The 27,087-nt window shown below is 43.9% G+C and overlaps 2 protein-coding genes across 2 annotated transcripts; both read right to left on the reverse strand.

Annotated features, from left to right (window-relative positions):
• Nucleotides 1-5,031: 5,031 nt before the first annotated feature.
• On the reverse strand, nt 5,032-7,974 carry LOC143923692 (E3 ubiquitin-protein ligase TRIM39-like). Its single transcript, XM_077447497.1, has one exon. The coding sequence runs from the start codon at nt 7,969-7,971 to the stop codon at nt 6,400-6,402; it is 1,572 nt and encodes a 523-aa protein (XP_077303623.1). The 5' UTR covers nt 7,972-7,974; the 3' UTR covers nt 5,032-6,399.
• A 10,319-nt stretch (nt 7,975-18,293) lies between these two features.
• On the reverse strand, nt 18,294-21,201 carry LOC143923693 (E3 ubiquitin-protein ligase TRIM39-like). The gene has a single exon (XM_077447498.1). The coding sequence runs from the start codon at nt 21,155-21,157 to the stop codon at nt 19,574-19,576; it is 1,584 nt and encodes a 527-aa protein (XP_077303624.1). The 5' UTR covers nt 21,158-21,201; the 3' UTR covers nt 18,294-19,573.
• Nucleotides 21,202-27,087: the final 5,886 nt, after the last annotated feature.

Consider the following 27,087-nt stretch of genomic DNA (forward strand, 5'->3'; position numbering starts at 1 on the left):
CTGCAGAAGCTATCTTGGATCCACCTTCACATTCTTGTCTGAAAGACTTCATTCATTCATCATCCTCTCGATCCGCACTGTTGGCCTACAGCTACAGCTATTCGTTTTCTCTGCCATCAATTATGTTCCTGAGCATTATATAAAAGAACATTTCCTTGGCGTCCCTTTAGACATGCATGCTCAAGCGACTCCTCAACAAATTGCACAGCTAAACCCTGCAGCACCCAGTGCCCGGCAGGGATGAGCATACACATCTCCAGGGATACCAGTTATGTATTCCTTCATATCATGCCCCAATGTTCCAATGTCCCAATGCAGGGTGCTATGGTGTGTACAGGAGTTTTCTGGCCTCTGCCACCAAACTCAGAGCAAGGAACAACTGACAGACCCTGTGAGATCATCAACGGATCTAAAAAGGAGGTATTCCTTCAAAATGTGATTGCATGTTGATCAGGAAGAGGGGGGAAAGAGGTAAAATTTGATATGTGTCCATTGCACTTCAGCTTCAAAGTGGATACTGAAAATACATCTACTATTATATCTACTAATATATCTACAGTGTTTCCCCCGAAAATAAGACCTAGTGTTATTTTCCAGGAAGGCTGCAATATAAGCCTTACCCGGAAAATAAGCCCTAGTTTAAAATGCTTGTAAAATCCTATAATCCACTCTATTACAGTAGTATATAAAATGTACAATGTGTGTTTCTGTAAGATAATTGCAGGGAAGAGAGCTCCGGCGGGTCACAGAAGCGCAGAGTGGTGCTATAATGAAGGTATTTGGCAGATTATATATTACAGAAACAAACACATTGTATGTTATATTGTACTGTAATAGAGCGGATTATAGGATTTTAAAAGCATTTTAAATCAGTTCACAATGGGGATTCCGGCCAGGCAGTAAGAGAGAGGGGGAAAGAAGACAGCACATTACATGGTAAGACCTACCCCGGAAATGAGCCCTACTGTGTCTTTTGTTGCAAAAATTAATATAAGACCTGGGCTTATTTTCGGGGAAACGCGGTACTTATCCTGAATCCCTCCACCACCACCTTCTTCATACAAGAATGTTTAGTGAAGGGAAAAAAACATTAGAAAAGGATAAAAAAAAAGTTCACCTTGCACCCTAAATGAAGATCACATTCTGTAGTGACATTAATGGACCTCACCATGGGATCCTGGAAAGCGAAGGACCTCAGAATCTGGTGACAAGATGCTCCAATCCCCCAGAATCCAACATTCTTAGGATTTAGGATCCTCATCCTATTCAGGAAAGGCATTGCCCTAACCAAGGGGATTGACCGGCTTTGTCATATAATGCTTCAGCCTATGAGAAGAGGAGGTGTGGCGGGGGGCGTGTCTTTTGGCTAAATACATTTTGCTTAAATCGGGACCTCCAGCCCTCCCATCAGTCTTGCACAGTTGCTCTAATGAGTTCCTCTAATGAGTCAAAATGACTTACTCTGATATCGCTGCACACTGTTAAGCTTCTCACAATGTGCATTAGAAGCTGCGGCAAGTCAGATAGGGCCTGCTTGATTTCTGGGCTATGGGACGTTCAGCATCATCTGGATCAGGCTTTCTCAAGCTTTTAACCCTAGAGGAACCCCAAAAATAATTTTCAGGTCTCGAGGAACCCTTACTAAAACCAATTCATCAGGGGTCAATAGAACAATGCTCTTTATACTGGTGGTCAATAGGAAGAATGTTCCCCTTAAAATGGTGCCCAGAATGCCACCCTTGGTAATGATTAAAGTGGTTGTAAACCCTTACAAACCACTTTGACCTACAGGTAAGCCCGTAGGTCCAAGAAATATCTCCTAAACCTACACGGTTTAGGAGATATTTGCCTGAAGACAGGCACCGCTGTCTACGGCGCGTGCGCCGTAGATAGCGGCGCGCAGGCCACTGAGCGCGGCATTTCCAACAACTGAGCTGCCGCGCATGTCGGCTCCCGTGCGCATGCGCGGGAGTGACGTCATCGCGGCTCCGCCGAATGACAGCGGCGGAGCTGCGAGACCCCACCGAAAAGATGGATGCGCCGGACTACAGGGGACAGCGGTGACTTCGCTGGCTCCTGTGTCAGGTAAGTGACACATAATGGGCTACTATGCGATGCATAGTAGTCCATTATGCTTTGCCTTTGCAGGGAATGAAAGAGGAAGTAAACTCATCAGGGTTTACTTCCTCTTTAAGCACAAGATGTATATGTTGGTGTCTTTGGTGTTATCTTTGTGAAACAAAATAAAAGGCAATCGGAAGTTCTGGATGTGCAGCCATTTCTTTCTTCTTTCCATGCCACTCTTAAAGACAGCTAAAAATATATTTGGTGCCATGCTGCTGGCTCTGCTACGTGATGCTGAACCTTGAACTCTGTAGGCACCATCAAAAAGTTGGTTCATCAGCCACAGCTCAAGGAACCCCTAGCAACCTCTGGAGAAACTTCAGGGTTCCACGGAACCCTGGTTGAGAATGGCTGATCTAGATCTTTCCTTCCCAGATTGACCTGCCCACTTCTCCAAACTGACATCCACCCATCAAGGCATTAAGATATTTGTATAATTCCTTCCAAGAGCCAACCCACTGCTTGCATCAGAGCTGAGGGTTCTTGGGGGAGGAACTGAGGCATAGCTCTAGAACAGTGATGGGGAACCTTGGCACTCCAGATGTTTTGGAACTACATTTCCCATGATGCTCATGCACTCTGCAGCGTATTTGAGCATCATGGGAAATGTAGTTCCAAAACATCTGGAGTGCCAAGGTTCGCCATCACTGGTCTAGAATGTTTTCAGGAAGTTATGTGCAGCACCCTTCCAGCCCCTCCCTTCTGCCATGATCTGCATACATTGCATAGAGAAGCAGAGACCCGGTCGTGCAATGAAAATAGAATAGATTTATTTTAAATTTTAATTAACACGTTGGGAAAGGAAGAAAACAGAAAAGAGAAAATCTAAGCAAATTGAACTACAGATTTAAAGGTTCCTCTTTTGAAATTTTACAATTTGCTGTGCAACCTTTGTCCCATTTGATGGACTTCATTTTATTTCCTGTCCCAGAGATACAACAGGAAGTGAGAAATTTTCTCCAAATTTAAATAGAAATACACATTTAAAGCGGAAGTCCCGGCTAAAAATAAAATTCTTGCATCTATAGCCACCAACAGCCTAACACTAACCTATCTAGAACTGGAAAGAGAAAAATCTGTATACATACCTTTTCTGAGGGCGATCCGACCCCCATCTCCAGTGACGGAATCTCTGCAGAGGATACGGCCGACAACAGCTGTGAAATGAATAGGGAGTGACGTCACCCATAGAGTTACTATGGGGCTTCCGTTGTCGGACGTGTCCTCTGCACCCGCCCACACAGCGAAGCCGTGGCTGACAGCTCAGCGTGGGATCAGAGCTTCCGGATCGCCTGCAGAAAAGGTATGTATACTGATTATTTTTTCTTTACAGGGCTAGATAGGTTAGTGTTAGAATGTTGGTGGCTATAGATGCAGGGATTTTAGTTTTAGCATGGACTTCCAATTTAAGCCCACCAACCATTACAATCCTTTTTAGGCCCCTTTCACATGGGGCAAACTAAAAAAACAAAACAAAACAAAATCACAAATAAATAAATAATATGTAATAATACATAACAAAAAATGATAACTAACCCCCAACTTAAAAAAAAAAAAAATTATTAGAAATAATAATAATAAACACCAAAACCTGAAGAAAAAAAATTATTATTATTATTAATAATAATAATAATAATAATAATAATAATAATATGAATAGTAATTTATTTATTTTGTGTTAGGGTTGGGGTTTTTATTTATTATTATAATTTTTTTTAGTGTTAGAGTTTTATTTATTTACTATTACTTAATATGCATTTATTGAATGTATTTACAATTTTTTTATGATTATTTTTATTTGTGTATTTATTTGTTCATTAATTATTATTATTTCTATTATTACTATTAGTAGTAGTAGCAGTCGTATTATTAACACCTTAACCCTAACAAAAAAAATACATAAATAATAATAAATAAATGACCCTATGACAGGAAGCTAGTTCAGCTAATACTAATTCTCATACAGCTAATGCTAATTCTTCTGCAGCTGCTGCTCATTCCCTAATGCTTATTCGCTAAAACGAATTCTCATGCAGCTAATGCAGAAGAATTTGCATTAGCTGTGTGGGAATTAGTATTAGTTGAACTAGCTTCCTGACCTAGGGTTATTTATTTATTTTATTTTTGTTAGGGTTAAGGTGTTAATACTACAACTACTACTACTAATAATAATAATAATTAATGAATAAATAAATGTAAAATAAATACACAAATAAATAAAAATAATCATAAATAAATAATAAATAAATTCAATAAAAGAATACTAAGTAATAGTAAATAAATAATTAACCCCTAATCCAAACCACAACTCCTAATCCTAACCTAACCTCTAACCTTACCCTAACAAAAAAATAAATGAATAATACTAATTAAAAAATAAAAGCTAACAAAAAAGCTAAAAAAAAATAAAAAATAAAATACCTACTGTAACAACAAATGATGCAACAGATGAAAAATGTCTCTATTGGCTAATAAAAAAAAACGAGTCAAAGCTCAAAAACGCTAAAAAATAAAAAAAAAAAAAGCGAAAAATGCTGGAAAAATGCTCAAAGACGCTACGCTCAGGTGTGAATGCAGTCTAGTAAAAGGAGATGACACAACAATTGTTTTCTAACAAGGATGGAAATGTTTTTAATCTAATGAAAGGAACGCAGTTCTAATTGTTGAGTTCGCTCCCAGCTAACAAAGATCATAACTAGTCGTATGTGCATGCACTTGGCAAAGGTAATCCAGAAGTAAAACATTCCTTCTATGAAAATCAAAATATTGGCATAAAACAGTGGTAGAAAATGCTCTGGTAGGTGCAAAAAATAAGCTGCTGTCAAAAAATAGTCAAACTATATAGCAAAAGTAATATATATATATATATATATATATATATATATATATATACATTGCTGCGACAAATGCGATAACGTAAAAATAAAACTTGAGTCTTAAGGGTCCTTTCACACGGGACGGATCCGTGATGATCTGCCCCGTGAACATCCGCTTGCTCAGTGGAGATCGCTCCGTTGATCCCCTCTGAGCCGGCTGGTGACAGGGTGGTCCCGACACACTGTGCAGGGACCGCCCTATCAGATCTCCGCTCTGCTCTATGGGGGGATTGGATGAACACGGACCATCTGTCAGTGTTCATCGGATCCGCTCTGCAGATGGATAGAAAAATCGGACCATAGCGGGGACGGATGATATTGGGTGTCTGCGGATGTTCATCCACTGACACCCACTATCCCATAGGGATGCATGTATGTCCGTATTTAATCTGAGAACAGATGGATGAAATACGCACATACTGTCCGCACGTGTGAAAGGGGCCTAATGGTATATAAAATTCTAAATCTAAAGTCCACATAAATGCATGTAAGTGAAAAAAAATTGAAAAACAGTCCAAGATAAATCTTGAAAGCACTGCTGTGACACTTGACAAGGAAACTGTATTCAATCCACTTGTGATCTCCACCTGAGCCGTCACCAGTTATAAGAAATGCGCTCTTACCAGGACGGAATGGCTCCACTACAGAGTTAAACCAGCCTGTAAATGCCAATCCCATAATAGAAAGATCCGGCTCACAATCATTGGCTGGAGTTCCACTCTGAATCTCATTCTCCAAGATGTGGCACCATCGATGATAACCAAATGCACAAAATTCCACTAATCAAGTCTTTCCATTGTGTGAGGAGTGAAAAGATGTCTTCAAACATGGTGCACAAAAGAAAAGTCATTTGAAATGACTCAAGTCCATGAAGACAATCACATAGTTCAGGGATCCTCAAACTACGGCCCTCCAGCTGTTGCAAAACTACACATCCCATGAGGCATTGTAAAACTCTGACATTCACAGACATGACTAGGCATGGTGGGAATTGTAGTTCCTGAACAACTGGAGGGCCATAGTTTGAAGACCCATGACATAGTTGAACGGTGTTTATACTTTCTCATCTGAATGATCTGACGAAATTGTACAGGTATAAGGCCAATCATTTTTGTCCTATTCATTTTGTGTGGCCTTTGTATAGGGAGTGTGGCAGGGTGTGTGTCCTTTTCCTACATACTTTGCCCTAAAAAAGGTGTCCCTCTTTCTGGTCCTAGAAAGCTTGGAGATATGATAAGAGCTAGCAGAAGGAAATATGAAAACGTTGTTGTCGGGATCTTTGGTTCTTAATATAGAGTTCCTTTAAATTGCACCAGCTGTTACTATATTCAAGATGATTTCGCTCTCATTATTATTAGTATTGATGACAAAATTGTAAAAAAACAAATGATGTTGTAAATTATGGTTTTATAGAAAACACCGAAGACACAATCTTTACCCAGGCTCCCTTATCCAGATAGAAAGCGGCATGAAGGGGTTCGGTGAAGGTGGTGGTGAAGGTGTGGAGGTGTCTGATGGGGTCACTCAGCTGGTAGAAGGACAGACGGCCACCTTCATAATCCAAATATATTCCCAATCTCTGGACAGGAGACTCCGGGTATAACAATTTTTTATGAGAGTTGTGTAGAGATGCATATTCTTTTTGAGCTATGCAGAAACTCCAGGACTTAGTATTAAACCCAATACTAGACGCATCTCCATCTCTCTCTATACTGGGATAGCAAACACCCACATCCCAATACCCACAGTCACCGACCTCTACTTCCCAGTAATGTCTGCCATGGGAAAAACTTTCCACACTCATCACTTGGCTGTATTCTGTAAATCTTTGCGGTATTTCTGGTTTAACCAGGTGCCTTTCAGCGTCAGATGCTTTTCTCAGATCTTCGGATAAAGCCACAAATGTATGGGCAGTTTTTTCATCCAGTAGTAGATCATTTGCATCCTGTACATAGAAGTTAGTTTTAAATTGCATATTAGTGATAAGGTCAGTTTTAGATCTGTGCAAAACAAGAGAGATCATAAAATCATCCAGATCAGGAAAGGAAGATTGCTCCACATTCTGGTCACCTGTGTCGGATTCCTGATCTTGTAGGACAGTTATTGGGTCGGTCATGTTACACAACTTCTCAATGTGACCAATTTTCTTGGACAGCTCGTCCTTCTGTATCTCCAACTGTTTGGTGAGATCATCGACTGTCTGTGAGACCTCCTCTACCTGTCTGGAGACCTCACTCAGGACTCTCTGTTCCTGGACCTCCAGCTGTCTCCTGGTAGCCTCAAACAGGGAAATGACTCTCTTCTTCTCATCATCGGCTTTTTCTTGAGCCTTTCTCTCTTGGCCCTGTAGGTTCTGAATTTTCTGCTCAGTTGTCTCTTTCTTTCTAATCAACTTTTCTAGAACATCTCTCAGCTTCTCCTTCTTCTTCTCCAAAGCTTCTTCTAGAGTTTCCACTTCATGCCCTTTATGTTCCCCCACCAGACAGCAGGACGCACAAAGGCAGATGGCATCCTTCAAACAGAAATACTTCAGAAGTTCCTTGTGAATGGAGCATTTTATACTACTAAAGGGCGGGGTGGGTTCCACCAACACATGGTCCACTGTCTTGTTGTGGGCTGTCAGGTGTTTATCACACATAGAAGTCTCACACTGCAGACAAGTCTTGATGGCTCCCACAGGAAAATCCACACAATACGTACAGAGGATCTCACTTTTCTCCTCCTTTTGTTGTGTAGATCTGAAGTTGTCCACAATGTTACACAACTTCCTCCTCTTCTCCATCACTGGATGTTTTACATACTCTTCTCTGCACTCTGGACAGGAATAAACTCCAGACCCCTGCTGTGTATCCAAAACAGTCACAATACAATCCCGGCAGAAGATGTGTCCACACCTCAATGACACCGGCTCCATATAAAGGTTCAGGCAGATGGAGCAGCTCAGCTCTTCTCCTAGAGCAGCCAACGCCATTCTGGGAACAAGGAAGAGGAAACCAAACTAATTATCTGCTTTCATAATGAGGCTTCACATGTTATTCCCTACAGAGGACAGATAGAACCCCCAGCAAGTGATTTTTACCCATTGTCTGTTTTAAAGGATTCTAAATAAAATACCCAAAAATAAACAAACATACAGAGGAAAATCTACTTATCTATAACTAGGGATGCACCGAAATTTCGGCCGCCAAAACATATCACCCGAAAATACCCTTTTCAGCAATTTGCCAAAAGGAAAAAACGGGCGATAATTGAGCCGAAAATGTGTCGGGGCCTGGGTGGGGGCGGAGCACTGCCCCACCCTGGTGCTGCCCATCATGGGGGTGTATAGCGCAGTAGAGCCGCCTGGTTGAATAGAGCGCAATCCTGGGATGGGTGATCTGTCTATCAAAGTGCCCGGACAAGGGGGAGGGGCTGTATGTGACGGTGAGCGACGGGGAACACACAGCTATTGAAATGAAAGCTGTGATGTTCCCAGCACTCTATTCAACCAGGCGGCGGAGATAGCTCTCCTCTCTCTTCCTAACACTGGGGGCATCACTGGCTGCACTGGGGGCAACACTGGGGACAACACTGGCTGCACTTATCTCTTTTATCATGTCCGCAGTCTCTGACCATCTCCTGTACCATATCGCCAGTCTCTGACCATCTCCTGTACCATGTCGCCAGTCTCTCACCATCTCCTTTACCATGACGCCTGTCTCTGACCATCTCCTGTACCATGTCGCCAGTCTCTGACCACCTCCTGTACCATGTCGCCAGTCTCTGACCACCTCCTGTACCATGTCGCCAGTCTTGGACCACCACTTGTACCATGTCGCCAGTCTCTGACCACCTCCTGTACCATGTCCCCAGTCTCTGACCATCTCCTGTACCATGTCCCCAGTCTCTGACCATCTCCTTTACCATGTCCCCAGTCTCTGACCACCTCCGGTACCATGTCCCCAGTCTCTGACCACCTCCTGTTCCATGTCCCCAGTCTCTGACCATCTTCTGTACAATGTCCCCAGTCTCTGACCACCTCCTGTACCATGTTGCCAGTCTCTGACCATCTCCTGTACCATGTCCTCAGTCTCTGACCATCTCCTGTACCATGTCCCCAATCTCTGACCATCTCCTGTACCATGTCCCCAGTCTCTGACTATCTCCTGTATCTTGTCCCTAGTCTCTGACCATCTCCTGTATAAAAATATATTTTAAAAACAGTCATTTTGGGTATTGGTCAGCTATGGTATCGGTTTTTAGTCTAGTGTATTTTTCATTTTCGGTATCGGTTTCGGCACCAAAAAACCCATTCGGTGCACCCCTATCTATAACTTATTCCTATGCCACGTACACAGGGTCGGATTTTCTGACGGGAAATGTTGGATGTGAGCTTGTTGGCGGAAAGTCCAACCGTGTGTATGCTCCATTGGACATTTGTTGACGGACTTTCCGCCGAACAACTGGCGAACAGGTTCTCAAATTTTCCGCCAACAAATTTTTGTTGTTGGACTTTCCAATCATGTGTGTACACAAGTCCTTCGCACAAAAGTCCACGCATGCTCGGAATCAAGTATGAGCCGGGAGAGCTCGGTCTTGTAAAACTAGCACTCATAATGGAGATATCACGTACGTCTTGTACGTCACTACGTTCTTAATTGTTGGCCAACATTTGTGTGACCATGTGTATGCAAGACAAGTTGGAGCCAACACCCTTCGAACAAAAAGCCACGGTTTTGTTGTCGGAAAGTCTGATCGTGTGTACAGGGCATAAGTCTTCAAATGTGTAGACGAGAAAAATATTTTTTCATGAGGCTGTGATAAAAAAAAAAATGGACTTTAAGCTGGGGATAGGTAGCGGGTGTAACACTGTGTGGGATGTGTAACCTTTGTTTCACAGATACCAACCATGTCTCGGCTCTTACTACACATCAGCAATGCTATCACTTTCCATATACACAGTTTTTCAGTTTTCATCAACCTTTATCTCCACCAGACCAGACCAGACCTGGATGGAGGATGCAGAGCTCTGACTGGGTCCAGGTGAGTCTAAATTGACTAAAAGGGAGAGGAGCAAAACCCGGAGTGGATGTAAGATAAGAGGTCTGGAAAGGTGGAAAAAAGAAGCCGGGAGATGTGTAAATCCAGAACAGGACTTATCCAGGATCCCTGCCAGACCCTCTGCTACAAGACCAAATAATGGAGAAGATCCATTCTCTGTGTGTCCTGGACACAAACTAGTTGTTTTGGAGAAATTTTCTTTACATGCAGACGGTGACGTCAACAGCACATGCGCTCTGAAGGAACGGGCACACCCGCCAGCCATGCCGTTCCTTCGGAGCCGTGCCGTAAACTAGAGTTGCCACCTCATCCCTTTAAACCCAAACACCTTTGAATTACACGGGTTCTGAGGCTAATTAAATGCAGACAAGGCAACAAGTGGGTTTAATTACCACCTTAATCACCCACAGAACCCGTGTAATTCATATGTGTTCGGGTTTAAAGGGATGAAGTGGCAACTCTACCATAAACAGCGACTCCCACGCACATGCTTAGGAGTGATGTCATCAACAGCTCGGCTATTTAAATGTCTGAAGCCCATGAACCCAGAGAGAAGACCGGGTGAAGATGGAATCGCCTACAGTGGTGACAGAGTGCCGATGGAGGGCTTTGTGTTCAGGTAAGTCTGTTATAATGTGCTAGTATGCGGTGCATTCTAGCACATTAGGACTTAATCTGCCCAGAACCAATTATTATTTTTTTATGCGGTTTACTACCGCTTTAACCACTTCAGCCCCGGAAAGGATTTACCCCCTTCCTGACCAGAGCACTTTTTGAGATTCGGCATTGCGTCGCTTTAACTGACAATTGCGCGGTCCTGTGACGTGGCTCCCAAACAAAATTGACATTCTTTTTTCCCCACAAATAGAGCTTTCTTTTGGTGGTATTTTATCACCTCTGCGGTTTTTATTTTTTGTGCTATAAACAAAAAAAGAGCGACAATTTTGAAAAAAAACACACTATTTTTTACTTTTTGCTATAATAAATATCCCCCACAAATATATAAAAAAAACATTTTTTTTCCTCAGTTTAGGCCGATACGTATTCTTCTACATCATTTTGGTAAAAAAAAAAAAAAAATTGCGTTTATTGATTGGTTTTTGCAAAAGTTATAGCGTCTACAAAATAGGGATAGTTTTATGCCATTTTTATTAATAATAATATACATATATTTTTTTTTTTTACTAGTAATGGCAGCAATCTGCAATTTTTATCGTGACTACAACATTATGGCGGACACATCGGACAATTTTGACACATTTTTGGGACCATTGGTATAATACAGCGATCAGTGCTATAAAATTGATTACTGTATAAATGTCACTGGCAGTGAAGGGGTTAACCACTAGGGGCGGGGAGAGGTTATGTGTGTCCTAGGGAGTGTTTCTAACAGTCTGGGGGATGGGCTGTGTGTGACATGACACTGATCGCTGCTCCCGATGACAGGGAGCAGACGATCGGTGTCCTGTCGTTGGGCAGAATGGGGAGATGCTGTTTACATCGGCATCTCCCCGTTCTTCAGCTCCGTGACAGGACCGCGGAGCATGCGCACGGCACGAAATTCAAAGTAACGTACGGGTATGTTACTTTGCCCAGCCGTGCCATTCTGCCAACGTATATTTGCCAACAGCGGTCGGCAAGTGGTTAACAAAACGATAAGGAACTTTATTTTAAAGCTGAAGGTTTGGGATGGATATTTTGCATAGTTATATTGATCCGGTTTAGAACAATGTAATATGTGTCACACCTGTGGGATCCCCATGGAAGATGGCAATCACTGTAATGCCGTGTACACACAATAGGATTTTCCGACAACAAAATTCTTTTTTTTTTCCCCGTCGGATGTTGGCTCAAACTTGTCTTGCATACACACGGTCACACAAATCTTGTCGGAAATTCCAAACGTCAAGAACGCGGTGACATACAACACGTACGACGAGCCGAGAACATTTTCAATAGCCAGGGCGGCTCTTCTGCTTTATTCCGAGCATACGTGGAACTTTGTGCGTCGGAACAGTGTACACACGATCGGAATTTTACGACAACGGATTTTGTTGTTGGAAAATTTGACATCCAGATCTCAAATTTTGTTTCTCGGAAATTCAGACGAAAAATGTCCGATGGAGCCCACACACGATCGGAATTTCCGACAACAAGCTCCCATCGAACATTTTCCGTCGGAAAATCCTATCGTGTGTACAGGGCATATTAGTTCTACTATAGTGATCTCCACCAGGTCCTTTGCCGAGTGGTTGCTGCTTACTGGAGACAGGAGGTAACTGGCTTGGCAAAGGCACCATTCAGAGAACACTTTGCATTTTCTCACTGAAAGCAAAGCGCTCTCTCATTGGTCAATGTGGAGAAGCAGAATACCATCCAATCAGAAAATGCCTTGTATTCATTAACAAAATGCAAAGTGTTCTCTGAAGAGTGCTGCAGGCCGGGACCTGCAAGCTAGCAGCAATAACTGGAGTAGCATTGACTACTTCCATAGGGACATTCATTCCTACGTACATACATGGATCAATGTAACTATGCAAGAAAAGGTATCCCTAAAATTCAGCTTTAACCATGACTATTATTTTTAAAATGCACTGCCACTGTACTAATGACACTGGCAAAGAAGGGGTTAAAATCAGGGGCAAACAACGAGTTAAATGTGTGCCTAGGGCAGTGGTGGTGAACCTTGTCACCCCCAGATGTTTTGGAACTACATTTCCCACGATGCTCGGCTACACTCAAGCGTGCATGAGCATCGTGGGAAATGTAGTTCCAAAACATCTGGGGTGACAAGGTTCACCACCACTGCCCTAGGGGGCGCTTGCTAACTGTGTGGGGGATGTGCTTTGACTAAAGGAAATCAGAGATCTGTGTTCCTGCTTAGCAGAAACACAAGATCTCCATTTTCCCCTCTGGCAGAATGGTGATCTGCCTTGTTTACATAGACTGACCAACCGCCGTTCTGCCTCTCTCTGTGAACGATCGCCGGGTTCCCGGCGGACATAGGGTCCGCCGGACTCGCTGATTGGTTCCCACTGTGTCCAATCACATCGTGAGGGGGTCTCCAGCAGCGTAGGCACACACCCCAGACCAGGAAGAAGAAACTATGCATAGGTACGCGATTTTGTGCTTAGGGGCCGCCCTGCCGCAGTATATGTACATAGTCCTTAACCACTTACGGACCGCCGCATGCTGATATACGTCCTAACTTTGAAGAGGAATATCGTCATTATGGCAGCAGCTAGCTGCCATAACCCCGGTGTCCTCTTCTTCGGCCGGCGGTCCACTTTCCGATAAGAGTGGTCTCTGGGGCGCATTCGCCGCAAGATCACTTTTATCAGCGGCGGGAGAGGGGCCCCCCCTCCTCCTGCCGCACTTCGGTGCCCTCTGACGCTTACCGGAGCTGTCGACAGTGGCCGAGGCGATCGGATGTTGTCCCTTGCTGAGTATGGAGACAAGTGAGGTGAAGATGGCCCCCACCGTCTCCATATCATTTCCGGGGCGGAAGCGACGTCAAAACGTCACTTCCTCCCATAGCTCTTAAAGGGCCATTTAATTTTTTTTTTTTAAATGACATTTTATTTAGATTTTTTTTATTGCACTTTAGTGTAAATATGAGATGTGAGGTCTTTTTGACCCCGGATCTCATATTTAAGAGGCCCTGTCATGCTTACATCCCTTGTAATAGGAATAAAAGTGACACCATTTTTTTTTAAAGAACAGTGTAAAAATAAAAAATAAAAAAGTAAAATAAATAAGGGAAAAAAATAATAATTTTGTAAATGCGCCCTGTCCCGCCGAGCTCGCATGCAGAAGCGAACGCATACGTGAGTAGCGCCCGTGTATGAAAACGGTGGTCAAACCACACATGTGAGGTATCGCCGCGAAACGGTAGAGCGAGAGCAATAATTCTAGCCCTAGACCTCCTCTGTAACTCAAAACATGCAACCTGTAGTATTTTTTAAATGTCACCAAGGAGAAATTTTTTTAAATGTAAAAGTTTGTCATCATTCCACGAGCGGGAGCAAACTTTGTGACATGTTGGGTATCTATTTACTCGGCGTAACATTATCTTTCACAATATAAAAAGAAATTGGGCTAACTTTACTGTTTTCTTATTTTTTTAATTCCAAAAATAGGGCGGTTGTAAGACCGCTGCGCAAATACGCTGTGACAGAAAGTATTGCAACAACCGCCGTTTTATTTTCTAGGGCGTTAGAAAAAAAATATTAATATTTGGGGGTTCTAAGTAATTTTCTTGCAAAAAAAAAAAATTTTTTAACTTGTAAACAACAAATCTCAAAAAGAGGCTCGGTCCTTACGTGGTTAACCACTTGCTTACTGGGCACTTAAACCCCCCTCAGTCCCAGACCAATTTTCAGCTTTCAGCGCTGATGCACTTTGAGTGACAATTACGCGGGCATACAACACTGTACCCAAATGAAATTTTTATCATTTTTTTCCCACAAATAGAGCTTTCTTTTGGTGGTATTTAGTTACAGCTCGGAGTTTTATTTTTTGCTAAACAAACAAAAAAAGATGCAAAAAAAAAAAAAAAAAAAAAAATCATGTTTTAATAGTTTGTTATAAAATTTTGCAAACGGGTCATTTTTCTCCTTCATTGAAGTGCGCTGATTAGGCGGCACTGATAGGCTGCATTGGTGGGCACTATTGGGCTGCATTGGTGGGCACTGATGGGCTGCATTGGTGGGCACTGATAGGCTGCACTGGTGGGCACTGATAGGCATAGTTAAGGCGGCACTAATAGGCACAGATAAGGCGGCACCGATGGGCAAAGATGGGCACAGATAAGATGGCACGGATGGGTGGCACGGATAAGTGGCACGGATGGGTGGCACGGATGGGCACTGATAGGTACCACAGATAGATGGGACTGATGGGCACTGATAGGTGGCTCTGATAGGTGGCACTGCTGGGCACTGATGGGCGGCACTGCTGGGCACTGATGGGCGGCACTGCTGGGCACTGATGGGCGGCACTGGGGTGCAGCACCTTTGAGGCAGATTTTGGGTGGCACTGTGGGTGGCACTGCTGGGTGGCACTGTGGGCACTGCTGGGTGGCACTGTGGGCACTGCTGGGTGGCACTGTGGGCACTATGGGCACTGCTGGGTGGCACTGACAGGGGGGCACTTACTTTATTTCAGGATGGCACTGCGGGTGGCAGGTGGGCACTGGCAGGGGGCAGGTGTCCGTTTGAATTGCTGGCCGTGATCGGGACTGATGTCCCGAACACGGCCGCCGGCAATCGGCTTTTTTTTTTTCTCCTCGCGCTGTCAGCGCGAGGAGGAATACTAGCCGATTACCGGCTCCGTTTTATCACATGATCAGCTGTCATTGGCTGACAGCTGATCACATGATAAGGGGTCGGGATCGACCCCTTACACGGATCGGTGATCAGGCGAGTCTCACGGACTCGCCGATCACAGAGCGCGCCGCGCGCGCCCCTCAGGGGGCGCGCAGGCCGCTCGTAACCGGGACCACGTCAATAGACGTAGTCCCGGAAATGTGGGTCCGCGCTGTTGCCGTCATTTTGCAATAGCGCGGATCCCAAGTGGTTAAGCAGGTAAAGTGAAAGTTCATCTTCACCACTAATAAATGAAATCATTCCTAACAGAGGACAATCTCCATGTACAGAATTATTTCTCTCTTTTCTAAACATTTCTCACCCGGATGTTCTGGATCTCTTCTGAGTTATTCTACAAAATACACTCAGAGCTTCTTTTCCACTTCCTGTTTCCTCCCGGTGATGTCATCTGGGACTTGTAGTTCCCTGAGATAAGAAGACACTACAAGTCCCATGAATCATTGCATTCTCTGTGTGCTGATTGGAGGAGCTGCTCAGACATGAGGAGATTTTTCCTCCTTCCCCTCCTGTCATCTCCACATTGCTGTGACTGGAGGGGGGAGGGGAGAGTTGGAGGAGACGCAGACATTCTGTCTCACTAGTCTGTCACAATAATAATAATAATATGAAGAAGAAGAAGAAGAAAGGGGAGCTACAAGAGATAAAACATTGCAAAGTCCCAATATATACATGTGTCTGTATACACTATATTGTCAAAAGTATTGTGATGCCTTTACACGCACACTTTAGTCAATCGCTGGTGGTTAAAAAAAAATAAAAATCCTGCAACGCAATGTCATAATGTGTTTGTATACATCACATACTAGCACATTATGAGAAACTTACCTTAGAACAAAGCCCTCCCGCGCCGCAATGTCACTGCTGAGAAGGCTGGGCCGGGGACGCGATGATATCACTCCAGGGGGATGTGAGTGGGAGTTGTCCGGTTTCAGAAACTTGCTCTGAAGTTCTGGCTCTGTTCTGGAGCCTTCGAAGCGCACGCCAGTAACTGTAGGTACTGCGATATTCACAGTAACTACAGGTAAGCCTTATGATATGAGCCTTCTCTCCTCCTCGTGTTGTCTTCTGGGTAATGGGGCACGCTCCGTTCTGGGAACTGTGTGTTTCCTAACAGCGCGTCCCATTCACAAAGCGCTGTGCGACTTGCAAATGTGCAGTAGGAAACGGGCAGTGAAGCCGCAATAGGAAAAATAGGAAAGTCTGCATGCAAATACAGCCTGCCTAGGAACTCCCACCCCTCCCAACTGATATCCACCAATCACTCAACATTTTCAGGAAGCCATGTACAGCACCCGGCCCCTCCCACCTGTCGTGATCTGCCTGCATTACATAGAGAAGAACAGAGACGAGTCATGTAATGAAAATCAAATGTTTTATTTGAAATTTTAAATGACATGTTGAAGACAAAAAGGGACAAACCAAAAATCTGATTGGATTTCAACTTTAATAAAGGCTTTCTTTGGCAAATGCAGATGTGTTTTTTATTTTTTTTTGTTTGTTTTGTTTCTTTGCTGTCTGTATACCAAATGATGGATTTATTTTTATTTCCTGTCTCAAAGACAACAGGAAGTGGGAAAATCTCCCCAAATTATGGCGAAACACACTCCTGAGTCCACTACAAACGTTACAATCTCTGTTAGATCTACCAACCACTATGTAGTTACAGTACAAGGGCTTTCCTGATTGGATAGATGAGGTTTGTCCTCATATTACAATTTTTTTTAGTAAATCTCAAGTAGATTGTACAGAAATTGTATGGTCAGATTGTATTGTGTATGGTGACCCTTATCCTTTGGGCACTGGTACAGGTGTGCCAATTGGAAGATTTTCCATCTATTTATAAAGTTTTGGATTTCTCGTCACTTTCTCTCTCAGTGACAATATTCACCAGAACAAATAGAGAGGACGGATCTCTCCAGAGGGGACACAGACAGCGATAAAAACCTGACAGAGGTTCTAATCCTTCCCTACTCCATTCATAACAGCAAAAAGTCTTCAGATCATCTTGAATATCAACCAATAAAATAAAACAGTGACATGAAAACCCGACACCATCAGATCATAGAATTGTCTCCTATAAGAGGAGATCTCTATCCCCAGAATAAGTCTCCCCTCTCCAGTGTTTCCTACGACTCTCCTAAGTTCCCCACCACCCAGAATGGGAAAGAATTTTGCTGCGTTCCCAGTGAGTTGTATGGAAGTGGGCGGGGTTTTCTATGGGTGGAGGGCGTGGCTACATTGTGACTAATGAAAAGAGATAAAACAATTCTCTTCATTGTAATTAATCTGACAGATGTGCCAAAAAAAGGAAAGAAAAAAAACATTTCTAAAAATAGAAAAAGCTGCACTCCGAGATAAGAAAATATTGTGTATACACATTCATCATGTGTGTTCTTGAATCTCGGTGTGCTTTGTGTATTTCTCCCAAATCTGTGCAGTAATCCAGTGTGAGACTTCCTGTAATAAAGACCACTCACTGCTGATCTCTCTCCTTGTGTGAGGGGACTGGTCTTGTCTCCGCCCCCCTCCTGTAGATTTCTGCAGGGAGACTGTAGTGAGTGGGTACATCTGGGCCCCTCCCACAGCACAAGCTACGTACAGCACAGTGATGAGGTCACTGATACTTTTGTAGAATAATATCTGGGTTTGCAAAAGCATTGGAAGCACACAATATGGATTTAATTTACACGGTGGCTAATGAGGAATAAATTAGATTTTTTCTGTTCCTGAACTCAGCTTTAAGGTCCGCACTTTTATCTGCGACATACAAGCAGCTCATAAGTATGTAGTCATAAGCAGTACTGAGATATAGATATATATATATATATATATATATATATATATATATATATATATATATATATATATATATATATATATGTGCCAGATATACAGAGGTTATTAAGAGAGCAAACCAATATTAACCACTTGCCGACCAGTCTCCATCATTATATGGCAGCAGGTCAGCTCGTTCCCGCGATTCTCTGTAGCTGTATGCCAGCCATGGTCCGCAGGCCCCGGCCGGAAGATCCGGAAGACACACAGCGCCGGTATGCTTGCTTAGCCCCCCAGGGCTGATGTACGCTCTAGGCTGGCGCCCACCTGACTATAGGTAGCGGCCCTGGTATTGGCTGTTGTAAAAGTGGCACTAAAGGGATGTGTCCTTTTCAATAAGAGTAAGGCTGGCCATACATTATACAATTTTCTTCTATAGATTTCCTTTAGATTTACCAAAACCATATAATATGAGGTCAAATCTGAACACTTTCAGTTTGTGTGCAATCAGGCAGGCCCTTGTACTACACAGTTGAAGGTAAATCTAAAGGAAATTGAATAAGAAAATTATATGGTGTATGGCCAGCTTAAGGCTACGTTCATACTGGCGATTAAGGCCGGTGTGAACTGCAAAGGAAGGAATCTTGCGATTCCTGCTGCAGCTGTGAGCGTCTCTCCACCCAACCAGCCATTACCTGCGGTGATCTTTACTAAACACACAAATGTGTCCAGCAGTGATCACCGCCGGTAACTGCTGGCTGTGTGGAGAGCCGTGAAAAGCTGCCGCCCCGTCATCAAATGGGGCCGGTGGCCACACCTAACCGCTCTCAGCTGCAGGAGAAATCAGAAGATTCCTACCGCTGCAGTTTGCAAAGGCCTAAATCACTGGTGTAAATGTAGCCTTAGCAGAAGGGAATAAGAACATGTATAGTTCTGAATGCTGTCAGGATCTCTTTCAAATATTGTTGGTTAAGCCCTTGTTCACATTGAATGCGGCTTTCAAATCATGCAACTTCATCAGAAATCGCACAAATTCAAAGCTGCATGTCAGTGCGACTTGGAAGACATCTGTGTGGCTTCATGCAAGTCGCCCCTAAGATCACCAAAAGTAAAGCAGGAACTACTTTTTCAAATCGATGCTGCACCATAAAGTCACACCGATTTCAACAGTGCCATTGTCGAAAATAGGGTGTGACTTTTCATGTGATTTGATCTGTCAAATCACATGACAAGTCGCTCCAATGTGAACGAGGCCTCACTGATAACATAGAGTGTCTTTAACTGTCCCAGATGCAACTACGCCCAAGGTGATTTCACCTACTTTATTATTTGTATTGATGACATTTTAGAAAAAAGAAATGAGGTTGTAAATTATGGTTTTATGGAAAACACCGGAGATACAATCTTTACCCAGGCTCCCTTATCCAGATAGAAGGCGGCATGGAGGGGTTCGGTGAAGGTGGTGGTGAAGGTGTGGAGGTGTCTGATGGGGTCACTCAGCTGGTAGAAGGACAGACGGCCACCTTCATAATCCAAATATATTCCCAATCTCTGCACAGGAGACTCCGGGTGTAACGATTCTTTCTGAGAGTCGTGTAGATATCTATATTCATATTCATTTTCATTTTCAATTTTGTAGAAACTCCAGGACTTGTTATTATACCCAATACCAGACTCCTCTCCATCTCTCTCTATACTGGGATAGCAAACAGCCACATCCCAATCCCCACAGTCACCGACCTCTACTTCCCAGTAATGTCTCCCATGGGAAAAACTCTCCATACTCATCACCTGAGAGTATTTTGTAAATCTCTGGGGTAATTCTGGTTTAACCATTTGTGTTTCAGAGTCGGATGCTGTTCCCAGGTCATCAGATAAAACCACAAAGTCACCGGCAGTTTTTCCATCCAGTAGCAGATCAGTCCCATCCTGCGTATAAAGATTGTTTTTCAATTGCATATTAGTGATAAGTCCAGTTATAGATTTGTGTAACACAAGAGAGATCATAAAATCATCCAGATTATGAACAGAAGATTCCTCCACATTCTGGTCACCTGTGTCGGATTCCTGATCTTGTAGGACAGTTATTGGGTCGGTCATGTTACACAAATTCTCAATGTGACCAATTTTCCTGGACAGCTCGTCCTTCTGTATCTCCAACTGTTTAATGAGATCATCGACTGTCTGTGAGACCTCCTCTACCTGTCTGGAGATCTCACTCAGGACTCTCTGTTCCTGGACCTCCAGCTGTCTCCTGATATCCTCATACAGGGCAGTGACTCTCTTCTTCTCATCATCGGCTTTTTCTTGAGCTTTTCTCTTCTGGTCCTGTAGATTCTGAACGTTCTTCTCAGCTGTCTCTTTTGTCATCGTTCGTTTTTCTAGAATATTTCTTAGTTTCTCCTTCTTCTTCTCCAAAGCCTCTTCTAGAAGTTCCACTTCATGTCCTTTATGTTTCCCCACCAGACAGCAGGACACACATAGACAGACGGCGTCCTCGGAGCAGAAATACTCCAGAATCTTCTTGTGGATGGAGCATTTTTTACTTCCAAAGGACAAGGTGGGTTCTATCAACACATGGTCCATTGTCTTGTTGTGGGCTGTCAGGTGTTCAGCACACATAGAATTCTCACACTGTAGACAAGTCTTGATGGCGGCCACGGGTGAATTCAGACAATATGTACAGAGGATCTCACTTTTCTCCTCTTTTTGTTGTGTAGATTTGAAGTTCTCCACAATGTTACACAGCTTCCTGTTCTTCTCCAGAGTAGGACGTTCTACATACTCCTCTCTGCACTCCGGACAGGAATAAACTCCGGACCCCTCCTGTGTATCCAGAGCAGTCACAATACAATCCCGGCAGAAGTTGTGTCCACATCTCAGTGACACCGGCTCCATATAAAGGTTCAGGCAGATGGAGCAGCTCAGCTCGTCTCCTAGAGCAGCAGACGCCATTCTGAGGACAAGGAAGAAGAAACGAAATTAAAAATCTGTTTTCATAAAGAAGGTGGAGGCTTCACACATTAACCCTACAGAGGACAGGAAGAACCCAAAGCAAATGGTTTTTACTTATTGTCGGTCACAGAAATATAGGTGTAAAGAATAAGCCACTAAGACTCATTCTTAGCTTTTGATGGGAGGAAAAATATAGTTTTCAATTTTTTTTCAGGCTGTGATACGAAATATAAACCAAATAATGGGTGAGATATGTTCTCTGTGTGTTCTGGACACAAACTAGATAGAATGATGTGTATTTTTATAGTGCAGCCATCATTAAATGGCAGACCCTGGGACACTTCTGCCCGGACCGCCAATTTAGTACTAGTCATTGGTTTGCGTGGACCACGGGTTTCCCACCAGTGATGTCGGGGGGGTGCGCCCCGCTTCCTGCTCCTCACAGTGGCTCTCGCTCTTACTCCTGGCAGGCCCTGCTGCTCGCGGCTCCTGACTCCCTGCTCCTGGCTCTCATGCAAGGTATATCTTGTAGCTTCCGCCCCCCTGCAGCTTGCCAAATGTGCTCTCTCCTGACCTCAAGGTATGTGGGGCATAATCTTTTAAGGTGCACTCTGATGGGCATATTTTATGTTACGGAGCACTCTGATGGGCATATTTTATGATAAGGAGCACTCTGATGGGCATATTTTAAGAGCAACACCGATGGGCACATTTTATGTTAAGTGGCATGTAGATGGCCACGTTTTGTTGTGCCCAGAGTAATTAAAATTTTGCCCATCAGAGTGCCCCTTATCACACATGCGCCCTACCTTGTAGTAAAAAAAAAAAAAACAAGGTCCAATATAGTTGTGCCCCACACCCCAATAAGAAAAAGCAGCATAAAAGTGAAAAACAAATTCTTCCATTGGAGACATTTGTTCCTGACAACTGTGCAAGAAGAGACCTCCCTCACACTGGAAAAATATCCGCTCATTTTCTGCACACAAAAAAGGCAAAATAAAAATGACAGGGATTATTACCCTTCCCTCGTCTAACCAGAATGAATAAAAAAAATGAATGAGAGAGATAAGAGGTGAGAGAGGAGAGGAAGGGGGAGAAAAGGGACAATAGAAAAAAAAGGAGCAGAAAGAAGAAGAGATCATGCAAAAAAACAAAAAAATATCTTTACTTTGGACGTGCAAATGAACTCCTTCATGATGGAAGTTAGAACAAATCTTTGACATCTTGTGTTAAGCCTCATACACACGATAGGACTTTGTACAAACTTTCCCTTGGTTTTTTGTACAAAGGGCGTCGGCCGTGAACTTGTATTACATACACACAGCAGGACTTTTTCAGCCAACTTTCACCAAATCATGTGGTTTTTCTGCTCTTTACCGCCACCTTTGGTCAACTTCTGTATTGTTGGGTGATCTTTTGCATTGGTTCTGAGCATGCCTGTTTGTACTTTGTACAAAAGTCTTATGGTTTTCTGTACACACGATCAGACTTTGCTCCATCGGACTTTTGTTGCCAGAAAGTTTGTCCGTTCGCACAGCCAACAAAAGTCCGATGAAAACCGAAAAAGTTTGTCCGATGGAGCGTACACGCGGTCGGATGTTTCTCCAAAACAGATAATTTGCATGTTTGTTGTCAAAAATTCTGATCGTGTGTATGGGCCTTTAGGCTGCTTTCACACTGGAGCTGATGGTAAAATTCCGCTATTACCGTTGTTTTTACGGAGGTTTTCGGCCGCTAGTGGGATGCTTTTAACCCCCGCTAGCGGCCGGAAAAGGGGTTAAAATGACCCACAAAGCGGCGATTCGTCGGTGCTGCCCATTCATTTCAATGGGCAGGAATGGTTTAGGAGTGGTGTATACACGGCTCCTTCACCACTCCAAAGGTGCTGTTTGCAGGAATTTTTTTCAACGTCCTGCCAGCGCACCGCCTCAGTGTGAGGGTCCTCGGGGCATTCACACTGAGACTGCAGGGGAGACGTTTTACAGGCGCTATTTTTTAGCCCAAAAGCGCCTGAAAAACGCCCCAGTGTGAGGTCTTAGTAATACAGTTACACAGCATTGCAACTACTAATTGTATCCAGGTGACTTATACCACATCAGTTCAGGTTAAATTGGTCCTTCATTTAGTAGAGAACATCAGGACTGCTTTCACACTGGGGCGGCATGAGAGGCAGTTTTCAGGCGCCATTTTTAGCAATAAAACCCCTGAAAACCGCCTTCAGGGTGAAAGCAGCCTTAGACCCCTTTCATGCTGGGGGCGCCCGAGCGTCCGCTGCTCATTTTAACGTTGATTTTCCGCTGTTTAAGCAGCACATTTTTGGGCCAATAGCGTGGCACATTTAACCCCCCCGTTAGCAGCAGAAGAAAGGGTTAAATCGCCTGTGTTGTGGCGCTTCAGAAGCGATACCCATTCATTGCAATGGGCAGGGCGTTTTCGGAGTGCTAAATACCGCGCTCCCAAACCGATGCAAAGATGCGGCTTGCAGGACTTTTTCTAACGTCCCGCCAAGCGCCCCGCCCCAGTGTGGGAGCTCTCGGGGCTTTCACATTGGGCGGCATGGGAGGCAGGTTTCATGCGCTTTACAGGCGCTATTTCTAGAGCTAAAATGTCTGAAAACGGCCTCCTTGTGAAAGGGGTCTTAGTGGTGGTAATAATATCGCTCCTCAATCTCTCACCTCACACGGCAGCTGGAGGGTCCCTCGGGCAAACCCCCTTTCATTCCGCCATTCACATAGAGATCTCCATAGACTGTACACAGAGCAGAGATCTCCTCATATTATTTCCTCTGGTGGAAGAATGTTCTATAGTGCTCACATATTTCTCCTATCGATGAAAGTCCTTTAACCACTTAAGCCCTGAAAGGTTTAACCCCCTCCTTTATGACCTGGCCATTTTTTGCAATACGGCACTGCACTACTGACAATTGCGCGGTCGTTGTGACGCTGCACACAAATAAAATTGACGTCCTTATCTTCCCACAAATAGAGATTTCTTTTTGGTGGTATTTGATCACCTCTGCGGCTTTTATTGTATGCGCTATAAACAAAAAAAGAGTGAAAATGAAAAAAAAAAAAAAAAAAAAAAATTTTGACTTTCTGCTATAAAAATGTATCCAATAAAAAAATTGCAAAAAAAAAAAATCGAATTTCTTCATGAATTTAGGCCACTATGTATTCTACTACATGTAAAAAAAAATCCTAATAAGCGTATATTGATTGGTTTGCGTAAACGTTATCGTGTCTACAAACTGTGGGATAGATTTAGGGATTTTTTTTAAATATATTTTTTACCAGAAATGTCAGCGAGCAGCGATTTTCAGTGGGACTGCAACATTGCGGCGGACAAATCTGACACTAAGTGACACTTTTTGGGGACCAGTGACACCAATAGGGCTGAAATGATTAATCGATATTATCGATTAGTTGGTCCACACCATGCGATCCGCAGAGCAGGCCATGGCCTTAGGAAAGGCCGCGGCTTCGGCCTAGCTCCGGAGCTGGCGGCCATCTTGGTACACCCGGCGGCAGCGAGCTGCGCGCTGACATCACCCCCAGAGCGTTGTTTAGCCTGTGTCTCTGAGCCTCAGCTAGCCTGTGTGGTTCCATGGATGATGACGAGGCCGGAGCAGGTGTGTGGGGACGGTGACACAGCCGGCGGAGTTCCCGGCTGACAAGAGGACGTGGTGTGTGTGTGTGGTAAGTGTTCACCAGTACTGTGTTCTATGTCTGCCATGGTAAGTGTTCACCAGTACTGTGTTCTATGTCTGCCATGGTAAGTGTTCACCAGTACTGTGTTCTACGTCTGCCATGGTAAGTGTTCACCAGTACTGTGTTTATATATATATATATATATTTCTCCCCTTTTTCCGTTTTTTTATCCGATTAATCGAAAAAATAATCGGCCGATTAATCGATTATGAAAATAATCGATAGTAGCAGCCCTAGACACCAATACAGTGATCAGTGCTAAAAAAAAAAATGCACTGTCACTGTACTAATGACACTAGCAGGGAAGGGGTTAACATCAGGGGCGATCAAAGGGTTAAATGTGTCCCTAGGGCAGTGTTTCTCAAATCCAGTCCTCAGGCCCCCCCCAACAGGTCATGTTTTCAGGCTCTCCATTATTTTGCACAGGTGGTTTGATCAGTTTCACTGCCTTAGCAATTACCACAGCCATTTCATCTGAGGGAAATCCTGAAAACACGACCTGTTGGGGGGGCCTGAGGACTGGATTTGAGAAACACTGCCCTAGGGGGTGCTTGCTAACTGTGTGGAGGATGTGCTTTGAATAAAGGAAAAACAGAGATCTGTGTTTCAGCTTCACAGAAACACAAGATCTACAATTTCCCCTCTGGCAGAATGGCGGTCTTCCTTGTTTACATAGGCAGACTGACGTTCTGCCTCTCTCTGAACGATCACATCGGGTCCGCCGAACCCACAGATTGGCTCCTGCTGTGTCCAATCACAGCAGGAGGGGGTTTCCAGCAACATGTGGGCACACCCCAGACCAGGAAGAAGAGATCACATATAGGTACGTGATTTTGTTCTTAGGAGCCGCCCTGACACAGTATATGTATGTGGGGCGGTTCTTAAGACGTTAATGTAGAAGTTCACCTTCACCACTAATAAATGAAATCATTCCTAACAGAGAACAATCTCCATGTACAGAATTATTTCTCTCTTTTCTAAACATTTCTCACTCGGATGTTCTGGATCTCTTCTGAGGCCTTCTACAAAAATACCAGCAGTCTAGAGCTTCTCTTCTACTTCCTGTTTCCTCCCGGTGATGTCATCTGGGAGGGGCTGCTCAGACATGAGGAGATTTTTCCTCCTCCCCCTCCTGTCATCTCCACATTGCTGTGACTGGAGGGGGGAGGGGAGATATGGAGGCAATGCAGACTTTCTGTCTCACTTGCCTGTCAGAATAATAAGAATAATAATATGAAGAACAGGGAGCTGCAAGAGATAAAACATTGCAAAGTCCCAGTATATACATGTGTCTATATACACTATATTGCCAAGAGTATTGTGACACCTTTACACACACACTTTAGTCAACTGCTGGTGGTTAAAAAAATAAAATTCCTGCAACGCAATCTCATAATGTGTTTGTATGCGTCCCATACACAGTTACCAACATTGTAAAAAACGATTTTCGGGACACTTTTTTGGCAGTAGGTGGAGTTGTGTTATAATTAGGGGGAGGGGCATGCGGTTATAGGTGTGGCATAGGAAAAGGTGAAAATGCGGCGCTCAGTGGCCAAATATGGGCATTGTTTACGTAAAATAGTGGGCGTGGCTTACACAGGGTGTGTCTCAAAGGGGTGTGGTTAGTGTCTGAGATGAATGCGGTATGGAGAGGGAAAGGGAAAGGGGGGGAGGATGGAGGGACAGCAGCCCCCCAATCGCAATATGTGTTTCCAGAGTTTGACAATCAGCAGATAAAGATACTCCAAATACCTGGTGTTAGCACTTCAATCATCCCGGCGCCATGATTGTTATGGTGTCAGGATGATTGAAGCGCATTATTTCTATTATTACATTGTAATATGAAATGAATTCATTTAACTCACCATAATGCCGAATCAGTGGGAGCCATGAGCACATCACAAGCCACGTTGCCTGCCACCAGATTCCATCAGGTGCCCCCAACAGAGTCCCTCCCTACATCAGGTGCCCAATCAGAGGTACCTTCCCCACATCTGTGTCCATCAGCAGAGCCCCTCCTTACATCTGGTATCCCCATCAGTCCTCTTAACATCTGGTGCCCCTCTGACATCCAGACTCTGACTGGCCCCTCTGACATCCAGACTCTGACTGGTGCCCCCGACATCCAGACTCAATGGCCCCCTGACATACACAGACTGGCCCCCGACATACACAGACTGGCACCCGACATACACAGACTGGCACCCGACATCCAGACTGGCC

The sequence above is a fragment of the Lithobates pipiens genome, unplaced genomic scaffold, assembly GCF_037356315.1.
Source record: "Lithobates pipiens isolate NorthernLeopardFrog02 unplaced genomic scaffold, aLitPip1_a1.2 Scaffold_22, whole genome shotgun sequence".
NCBI lineage: Eukaryota > Metazoa > Chordata > Amphibia > Anura > Ranidae > Lithobates > Lithobates pipiens.

Coding starts and splice junctions, on each gene's coding strand:
- LOC143923692 (XM_077447497.1), bottom strand. CDS start 7,971: ATGGCGTTGGCTGCTCTAGGAGAAGAGCTGAGCTGCTCCATCTGCCTG.
- LOC143923693 (XM_077447498.1), bottom strand. CDS start 21,157: ATGGCGTCTGCTGCTCTAGGAGACGAGCTGAGCTGCTCCATCTGCCTG.